The sequence below is a fragment of the Aspergillus thermomutatus genome, assembly GCF_002237265.1.
Source record: "Aspergillus thermomutatus strain HMR AF 39 chromosome Unknown NODE_194, whole genome shotgun sequence".
Taxonomy (NCBI): domain Eukaryota; kingdom Fungi; phylum Ascomycota; class Eurotiomycetes; order Eurotiales; family Aspergillaceae; genus Aspergillus; species Aspergillus thermomutatus.
The window spans coordinates 48,939-58,303 of record NW_020798243.1 but is presented as its reverse complement, the minus strand read 5'-3'; the positions used below and the strand labels follow the sequence as shown (position 1 = coordinate 58,303).

Below are 9,365 nucleotides of genomic sequence, written 5' to 3'. Positions count from 1 at the left end.
CAACATAGGGCCATAACCTGAGAGAATCGGGAAGCGCCAAGTGTCCAATTAGGATGGCTCAGGGGCCAACTATATATAGGCTGACTAAGTCGGGACGCTAAACCTAAACGGGATGGAATCCTGACAAAGAAGCGACCAGTCAGCGATGTCACTGACATGCTCACCCCCTCCCAAAAGGGTAAAGTAGGAACTTAACCTAGGGAGGGTTCCGTCGGTTTAATCCACCACGGAGAACAGCTCTTTTTTTCCTTTTCTTTTTTTTTTCTTTCGGCAAGCGAGGTTTTGATCATTTTTAGAGAAGAAGAATACAAGTAATCGAGTAGAGTAAAAAGAATTAATGAATAGAAGTTGGTAGTTGAAGAGGATTATTATTGTTTTGTTGAAAATTCTCAGGCTCGTTTGGTGTTTCCGCCCAGGCGCTTCACTTTTTTTTTTTTTTTTTTTTTCACTTTTTTTCTTGCTTTTCAAATTTTTTTTAGTGTCCGCACTGAAGAGGAAGGGGAAGGGCAAAAAAAAAATAGACAGCAGACAGCGACAGAGACAGACTCAGTAGAGCACCCAAACAGGAAGAGTCCCCCTCTCTTCCTTTTGCGTGTGGATTAATATTACTATCTATCTATCTATCTACTGCTAGGTAGAAAGGCAGATACCGAGTTATCGCAGTTGGGATTCCTCCCTTTCTTTCCTCCTTCCTCCTTACCCCATATCCCACTCGTCGTAGTCCAACGACGTCCTTTTTTTTTTTTCTTCTTTCTTTGTCCTGCCTCTTTTTTGTTCCGGTGGCAGTGTACTACTCACCTTTCTCACCTACCTACTCTTACCTCCCCCCCATCTCCCTTTCCCTTCCACCGGACGACCTCTCCGTTCAGTGTGGGAATTTGAGGAAGAAAAAATAGTACTACTATTCCTCTAGTAGTATTAATCTCTAGAAGTATTCTTGCTTCTTTTAATGCGGAATCTGGAGCGCGTTCCGATTCTGCTTCTCACAACTTGACATCACCCACACACACACCCACACAAAAAAAAAAAAGCGCATCAGGAAAAAGTTCCTTTCTCCCATTAACCTGTCTAATGACCTCGATCCCTCAAAAGTCAGGCCTTCAACCTCAAGGACAGAGCAGCTCGACTCAGGCCGCCTCGTCGCACTCGCCTTCCCCGTCGCTCAGTGGGAAGACCTCTCCCTTGCCTGCTCCTACCTCGACGGGCGCCAGGTCCTACGCCAGCGCCACCAAGAAGTCCGCGACGGACTCGACCGCCGCTCCCGTCACCGTGGGTGGCCCTTCGCAACATGGGAAGTCGACCTCAGTATCTCCTGTGAGCGGCAAACCCATGCAACAACCATCCCAGTCCCCCGGCGTCACTATCGTCAATGGCGCCCCGGCCGCCGCCTCGCAAGGCGACCATACGAGAAAGCCCTCGGTGACCATCACCTCGGCGGGTACCTCTGGCTTCATCCCCAACGGTGGCCCTGCCAGTCGTCCCAATAGCCTCCAGTTCGGTTTCGCCAACTCGCAGAGCTCTCCCAACATGGGAAACCCGGCCGTTTTGGCGACCCAGCCTCAGTCGGGCTTGGGTGTCTCTCCGTCGATGAACCCCCGTGTCACGTCTCCTCAGACTTCTCCTTCGCCTATCCCGCAGCCTGCCTCGAGCGGTGGTCGGCCACCACCGTCGTCCTACCAGTCTCAGGGAAATGTGCCCAACTTTGGAAGTTTTGGAGATACGGGCGATGCGAACGTAAGTCGTGGCATTCCTTTGACGCAAATTGAAAAAGAGAAAGGACACATCCTTGCGGCGGATCTACAAACTGTGACACAAGAGTTCGTGCTAACTTTCTTCAACCTGCAGATGCGCTCCGGTCCTCAAGCTCCCCTTGGCCCTGGATCTCAGTCGACTCATCTGCGTCGCGAATCCTCCCAGTCCACGCACAGTGATATGAGCAACCACATGGGAAGCGGTCCTGGACGCGGCGGTTACCCTCACCAGGGTGGACGCGGACGCGGATACTCGCAGTCTGGCTACCAAGGACAGATGCCCTACTCGCCTGGTCCCAGCTTCCGATCTCCCAACCAGCCCCGGGGCGGTCCCAACATGGGCCCTCAGTTCCACGCTCCTAACCAGGGACGGCCTCTGGCGCCCTTCCCCAACTCGCCACACCAGCGCAGCCCGGCTCTGGCGACCGCGCATCCTGCTACCCCTCAGATGAATCAGGTCCCGATGGCCCATCCCCAGATGCCTCCCCAGCCCTACGCCACCTATGGACAACATATGGCCCCGCAAACAGTGAGACACCACCCTTCTGTCTATAAACCCCCCCGTCGTGGCCCATTTCCGAAGAGAAAACAAGGATCCCGCCGTTTCTCTTCCTCTTCCTCGTCAAGCCTTCCTCTTGCACATACTTCCCCTCCCCCTCTCCATCTCCCCCCTCCAAATCTCGCGCCGGAAAGCGGTCAGTTTGAACATTATCTGACGCTGATGAAAAATCCTCAGGCTTATCCCTATGACCCTAACTACGCTTACTACAATCCCGCCTATGGAATGCAGCAGATGCAGTACATGACTCCTCCTTCGCCACAGCCACGTCCCGGCATGCCGTATAACCCGCAGGCGCCCTACATGCAGAACCAGTACCCGGTTCAGCCTCCCCCCCAGACCGCTCCCCTGTCGCGCACGCCTTCTCAGGTGTCGAACGACCGTCCGGGCTCCAGCCTGGGCCAGGGCCAGCCTCCCGCAGGTGCCCCGGCGGCCAGCCACACTCACACGGCCAGCAGATCCTCCAACAGCCCCGCACCGCCTAAGCCTCAGTTCGTCATTCCCCCCACCAAGCGGAGCCCCATTGTTATCAAGGACCCCGGCAGTGGCGTCGTCAAGACCTTCGAGAAGGCACCGGCCTCCCCCGCGCGTGCTACTCCATCTCCCGTGAAGATCTCCACCCCAACCGCTACACCTCCCCCTCGTACCGGCAGTGGCGCTGATCACAACCGTACCGAGTCCAAGGTCAAGACCGACGAGGAGAAGAAGAAGGAGCTGAGAGAGGCGGTGCGTCAGAAGATTGAACAGGACGAAGCGGAGCAACGTCGCAAGGAAGAGGAGGAGGCAGCCGCTAAGCGTAAGAAGGAGGAAGAAGAAGAAGAGGAAGCGGCTCGCAAGAAGAAGGAAGAGGAAGAGGCAGCTGCTCAGAAGAAGAAGCAGGAGGAGGAGGAAGCGGAGGCCGCTCGGAAGAAGGCTGCCGAGGAGGAGGCGGCACGCGCGAAGCTTGAGGAGCTCAGCCTGAATGACAAGGCAGACGAGGCCAAGCCCGCTGCCGAAGAGCCCAAGAAGGAGCAACCCGCTCCTGCCGATGATGATGAGATCGACTACGAGGCCATCGAGCGCGAGCTAGCCGAGATCGAAGCCAAGGAAGCCGCCGCGGAAGCCGCCTATTACGCCAAGAAGCAGGCCGAAAAGGAGGAGCGGGAGCGTAAGGAGAAGGAGGAGCGCGAGGCCTACGAAGCCAACATGAAAAAAGCCGAGGCCGAGGCCGAAGCTCTCGAGGAGGAGCGTCAGCGGAAGCGTGAGGCTGGCGCCGAGACATCCAACCATGAGCTCTTTGCTGCGCTCAAGAAGGGTGGATTAGCTGCTACAGAGGCCAGCACGCCTGCTGACAGCGGCACCGCCACTCCCGTCTCCGACATTTCCATGGGACCTCCTGGCAAGCCTGCCAGTGCCCAGAAGCGGGAGAAGCCTGCTGCTCTCAAGCTGGAGACCACCAAGGCAGTCGAGCCTCCCCAGCCCAGCGCTGCCATGAAGTCCCTTCAATCGGCTCGCTTCGTCGACGACTTGAGCAAGATCAATTACCCGGCCTCTGTCGTCTCTCCCAACCCGGCTCTCAATGCCAGTGCTCCTGCCGACCGCAAGTTCCACTACAACAAGGAATTCTTGCTTCAGTTCCAGAGTGTCTTCAAGGAGAAGCCGTCCATTGACTGGGATGCCCGTGTTCGTGAGACCGTGGGCGAGAGCGACTCGTCGCGCCCTCAGTCCGCCCGTACGCCCATGGGAGCACGCAATCCCTCTCGCGGCGGCGTGGCTCAACCTTTCGTCATGGGCTCGTTCGGACAGCCCGCGGCCAGGCCCTTGCCCACCTCTGAGCAACGCTTTGCTGCCTCTTCTTCTCGCGGTGGCGCGATGCCGTTTGGCCAATTCGGCCGTCCTCCTGTGGGCATGGGAGCTCCTTCCATGAGCCGTCCTGGCTCCAATATGGGTATTGGACCCGGAACTTCCCGTGTTGGCAGCAACCGTTCCGGCACACGGACCGGCAGCAAGCGCGAGAAGCAGTCCGCCAAGAAGGAGGAGGATATGGCCAAGTCCATGCCTCTCACCGCTGGCAAGGAAGTCAAGGCGCTCCAGGTCTCCTCGACGGGTTGGAAGCCTCGTAGCATCGTTCAGCCTGCCGCCGGCCCCACTCCTGCTGGCGCTGCTCATCTTCCTCCGGATGTTGTGCAGCGCAAGGTCAAGGCCGCTCTCAACAAGATGACCCCTGAGAACTTCGACCGTATCTCTGGTCAGATCCTGGAGATCGTATCACAGTCCAAGGATGAGTCCGATGGACGTACTCTGCGCCAGGTTATCCAACTTACCTTCGAGAAAGCCACCGACGAAGCTCACTGGGCGTCAATCTATGCCAAGTTCTGCAAGCGTATGCTTGAGAGCATGAGCCCCGAGATCAAGGACGAGAATATCCGAGACAAGAACGGCAACGTCGTCACTGGTGGCAGTCTGTTCCGCAAGTACCTCCTCAACCGATGCCAGGAAGAGTTCGAGCGTGGTTGGAAGGTCAACCTGCCCCCCAAGCCGGAGGGTGTCACTGAAGAAGCCGCCATGCTGTCGGACGAGTACTATGCCGCCGCTGCCGCCAAGCGTCGTGGTCTTGGTCTCGTCAAGTTCATTGGTGAGCTGTACAAGCTGGGCATGTTGACCGAGCGTATCATGCACGAGTGTGTGAAGAAGCTGGTCGACTACGAGGGTGTTCCCGAGGAGGCAGAGATTGAGAGCTTGACTAGTCTCTTGCGAACCATCGGTGCCAGTCTCGATGCCTCGGAGAGAGGTCACACCTTCATGGATGCCTACTTTGCTCGCATCAATATGATGATGGAGATTCCTGGCCTGCCAAGCCGATTGAAGTTCATGCTGATGGTAAGTTGATTCCAAACGAAAAAAGGGAGTAGCCTTGGGACTAGTCTGACCTATTTACAGGATATTATTGATCTGCGTAATGCTCGCTGGCAATCAAAGGATGCTGACAAGGGTCCCAAGACCATCCAGCAGATTCGCGAGGAGGTATGTGATAGTTCACTTCTAAAGTTACCTTACATTCAGCTAACCCCTGCTTCTCAAAGGCCGCTCGTGCTCAGCAAGAGGCCGAGATGGAGCGTCTCCGGCAGCAAGCCAACCGTGGCAACCGTCCACCAATGGGCCGTGGCGATGCTCGCAGCTTCTCTGGTTACGGAAACCAGGCCCCTCCTCCCGACTACGCATCGAGCAAGGTTGGAAGCGATGACCTCCGCCGTCTGCGGACGACACGCAACACCAACCAGCCCATGTCCTTTGGCCCATCTAGCATGCTTGGGTCTCGCAGCAGCAGCGGCCGCAAGAACCTTGGCCCTGGAGGCAACTTGGTTCGTGGCAGCGATGACAGCGCAGCCAGCAGCCGTTCCGGAACTCCTACTGCCGGAAAGAAGGAAGACAAGGAGGCCGCATCGTCGATCAATGCTTTCAGGTAGGTTCCAATGGCAAACTTTTACTCCTCTGCTGTCTAAACTAACGTTGGCTGCAGCGCTCTCGCTAGCTTGGATGACAACATGGCCACCTCACCTCCCTCGAACCCTACCTCACCTTTGCTAACCAAGTCTCAACCTGCCGTTGAGCGCCGCCCTTCCAAGGCTCCATCGACCACCGGCGAGGAAGCATCATAGATTCTATGGCAATGATAATGATGAAAAATTTTCGTTTCTTCTGGAAAGATCAATGTTGTCCCCCTTTCTACCTCCCGTTCTTCTTAGTCATGTCATGCCAACCATGCCATTTGAGCATTCTTCATCCTAATCTTCTCGTCTATGATTTCGACTCGATCGGTCCCTCGCATACTCTGCCGTTACAATCGACACGGGTAGGATAGTGGTCGCCGACGGGACAATGCATTATTGTGTACAATGTGTTCCGAGCCGTAATGGAGGTGGGGGAATTTCACCAGAAAGGAAGAGCCATCTGGCGAGTCAGGCCGACATGAGGTGTTCCCATCTCAATTTTCCCCTTCGCATCCCTTTCTTTTTTGCATTCTCAATACCCAGAGGACTCTAACGGTCTGCCCTCTGGCAGACATGAACTTTGGAACGCCTCCGTCTCTGAAGACTCAGTTTGCTTTGCTTCCAGTCATGCAAGAATCCTGTAGCCGACTGACATGTGCATTTTCTTCTCGTTCCATTCTTGCTTTGCTTTTACGCCGCATTTGCATCTACACTGGCTTGGTGTATGCTGTTTGCCTGCCTCCGCTTCGCTGTTCTGTTCTAGACAAAATGCCGTTAGAAAAGTTTCCTCTTTCGCCCGTCTTGGTATCTATCTATCATATCGACGTTTGCAAGCTTCATGTCTATGCCTATGTCTCAATATAACATAACTCTTCAATGGCTGTCGCTGTCTTCATTAATGGCCTTGCTCATATATGTCTGTATTGTCCTATTGTCTGGACTTCCTGGAAGATTGGGGACTATTTGCTAGGCTGATAAACGTGGCTATATTTGGAACCTCTTCCCTCAATAATGTACTGTTCATACCTGATTGAAATTGGTTGGAGATACGTGCTTCTTATTCAGTGCTTGTACTTGAGTATTTACAAAACCATCTGATCTAGCTTAAGTCCGTTCACATTGTAATCGAATCTAACTCATACATGTATGTCTAGCTATGAGATGCATCAGACTGGCAACTGTTTATCTTCTTTTTTCCGACCACGTAGCCTTTACAAAGCACGCACAATGAATGTGAGGCGAGACTCATACAAGAAGCAGAGCGGAGTGATCATGACATCGTCAGGTATTAGGTGATCTGATTCGGAATCGCGCAAGAGGGACAAGCAAAGATGTGAACTGTAAGCATTCAATCAAGACGGCGATACAGGCAGATCAGAGCTACCTGCGTAGACTGACTGATTGTATAGGAACGCCCTGTGGCGATGTCCGCCGGTAGACCCATGGGCTGTGTGCAATGAGGCGCTGTAAGACTGGGTCCACAACTATGGAATCACTGACCCTTGCCTTCATCTTGCTGATAGGGCGAAATATCCTCAGTGACAATAACTGGAATATTGATCTTTGGGGAGTCGAGAGGTGGACCGGTCTTCGTTGTAGTCTGTGTACGACTGTCCGGTGACATGTCGCCGTGCTTGGAAACAGCCTGGCCGCCATCCACAGCTTTCTGCTTGGGTGACACATCTTCGATGCGATCACCAGACCGGGAAGCAGGATTATAATCATCCGAGGCGCCTTCATCTTCCGTAGTCTCCGCACTCTCCAGAAGACGATTGTTGGCGGCCACACCCAGAGAGCCCCAATTTGGCGACACCGGTTCCTCTTGACTGACGCTGCTTCTCTCCGACATGGAAAGAGAGCTCCGAGAATTTGTATATGAGGGAGGGAGACCCAAAGCTGCCGCAACCGCGGCCTCTTCGTCGGGCAGTCTAGAGATGTTGCTCTCGGTGCTCGAGCTTGCATCAAAGATGCGGCTACCCCGGCGCGAACTCTGCTCAAGGATCTGGTTGTAGCTGCGCCTGGTAGGATCCGCCTGCCGCTTTTTCTTTTTCTTTTCGCGCTTGGTTGAGGGGCGGACGACAATGACCGGGATCGGCGACTGCTGCAAGCAATACTTGGAGACGGAACCTGGCAGCAAGCCTTGCACGCCTCCGAGTTTACGGCCGCGCGTTCCCACGATCAACAGTGCAGGCTCGTAGATCCTGATCTTTGTAGGGTTAGTATACTTCAATGCATATCCTAATCTAGAGGACTGATTGACATACCATGCGCTGAATAATGTCCTGAACCCTGCCGACCGCCAATTCTAGAACCAAGCTGATGGCCTTTTCGTCCTGGCTGTTCTTCTGTATGACCTGCTCGAACAGCCTCTCAGCTTCCTTCCGGTACTTTCCAGCCTCGATTTCCGCATCACTCGCGAGCCCGGAATCTTTCTCAACGGCTCGCAGACAGACGATCTCATCGCCATCGTCGACCAACTCATCGATCAGCCACTCCAGGGCAAAATCCGAGTAATCATTCTGATCAGTCCCACAGAGGAAAGTCCTACTGCGACGAGTACTCTGATAGCCTTTATGTTTGTAGTTCAAAGTTAACGAGAAATCTGCCGCGTCGGGATTATCAAACGTATCAAAGGACACACCGCGCTCGTAAGTTCTACGCAAATAATTTAGCTTCTTAGCAGGATCGCCATAACAGCGTAAGTTCAACAAAGCTCGGGACGTACTGCGGCGGAGGCGGAGAAAGGCCTCGACTGACAGTGCCACTTTTGTGTTCCTTCTCCGGCACCTCGATTTGCGATTGTTTCTGGGCTTTGATGCTTGAGGACCGACGGACAGTAGACTGCATCTCGACTCCACCGATATGAAACTGGATGGACTTGCGCCGAGGACTATCGCCCGCATAGGAGACGCGTCTTGGCGGGGACGACTCGAGTCCAGCGTCGTCCGGTTGGTTTCCGTCGTCGAACGAATGTCTGGGGGAGATAGAGGACTGCATCTCGTCGGTGTATGAGATACGATGGATACACCGCTTGTAGTTGTCCTTTCGCGGAGACAGAAGAAGAGGGGTGCGAACCAAAGCGCACGTGAGAGAGCGTTGGTCTCGGCTTTGGAATGCAGATGCGGAGAGGGGAATTCCCCAAACAAAGTCAATTAAGGATTTGTAGACTTCGACCAAGACGAGTCTTATTCGGACAGGTTTACTGGAGACGGAGACGACGGAAGTTCAAGGTATTTGTCTAGCAGCTCAGCCTCCATGAAGCTCCTGAAGTTCTGCCAGTGGTGTGATGCGGAAAATGCCGATCATGGTTTAGAACGGGTGTGGTGGGAGGACCCCAGGCAGACGGGGTATGTTTAGTTTGGGCAGAGCTCGAAGACGGCTGCAGCGATTGAACTGATGAACGGAATACAGCAAAGGAATGAAGTTGGTTGACTATGAGGACGAATGAAGAGGAAAGTGAGCTCTTGACTTCCGGATGCAGAGAGGAAGGTGAGAACAGGAGAAGCTCGAGAGGGGCAGATAAAGGCGGTGAGTATGATGTTCATCTACAAGGAGATTATCCCTTGTTCAATACACGAGGATATA

General features: G+C 54.1%; 2 protein-coding genes across 2 annotated transcripts; one reads left to right on the top strand and one right to left on the bottom strand.

Annotated features, from left to right (window-relative positions):
• Positions 1–1,071: 1,071 nt before the first annotated feature.
• CDV56_105924 (putative eukaryotic translation initiation factor subunit eIF-4F) lies at positions 1,072–5,948 on the top strand (the record flags this gene model as incomplete). The annotated part of the gene is made up of 5 exons (XM_026759543.1): positions 1,072–2,280; positions 2,488–5,169; positions 5,230–5,313; positions 5,373–5,752; positions 5,810–5,948. 5 exons carry the CDS (start codon positions 1,072–1,074, stop codon positions 5,946–5,948), a joined length of 4,494 nt encoding a protein of 1,497 aa, XP_026612001.1.
• Positions 5,949–7,272: 1,324 nt separating this feature from the next.
• Positions 7,273–8,777, bottom strand: CDV56_105720 (universal stress protein; the record flags this gene model as incomplete). Its single annotated transcript, XM_026759339.1, has 3 exons — positions 7,273–7,986; positions 8,045–8,435; positions 8,506–8,777. 3 exons carry the CDS (start codon positions 8,775–8,777, stop codon positions 7,273–7,275), a joined length of 1,377 nt encoding a protein of 458 aa, XP_026612000.1.
• Positions 8,778–9,365: the final 588 nt, after the last annotated feature.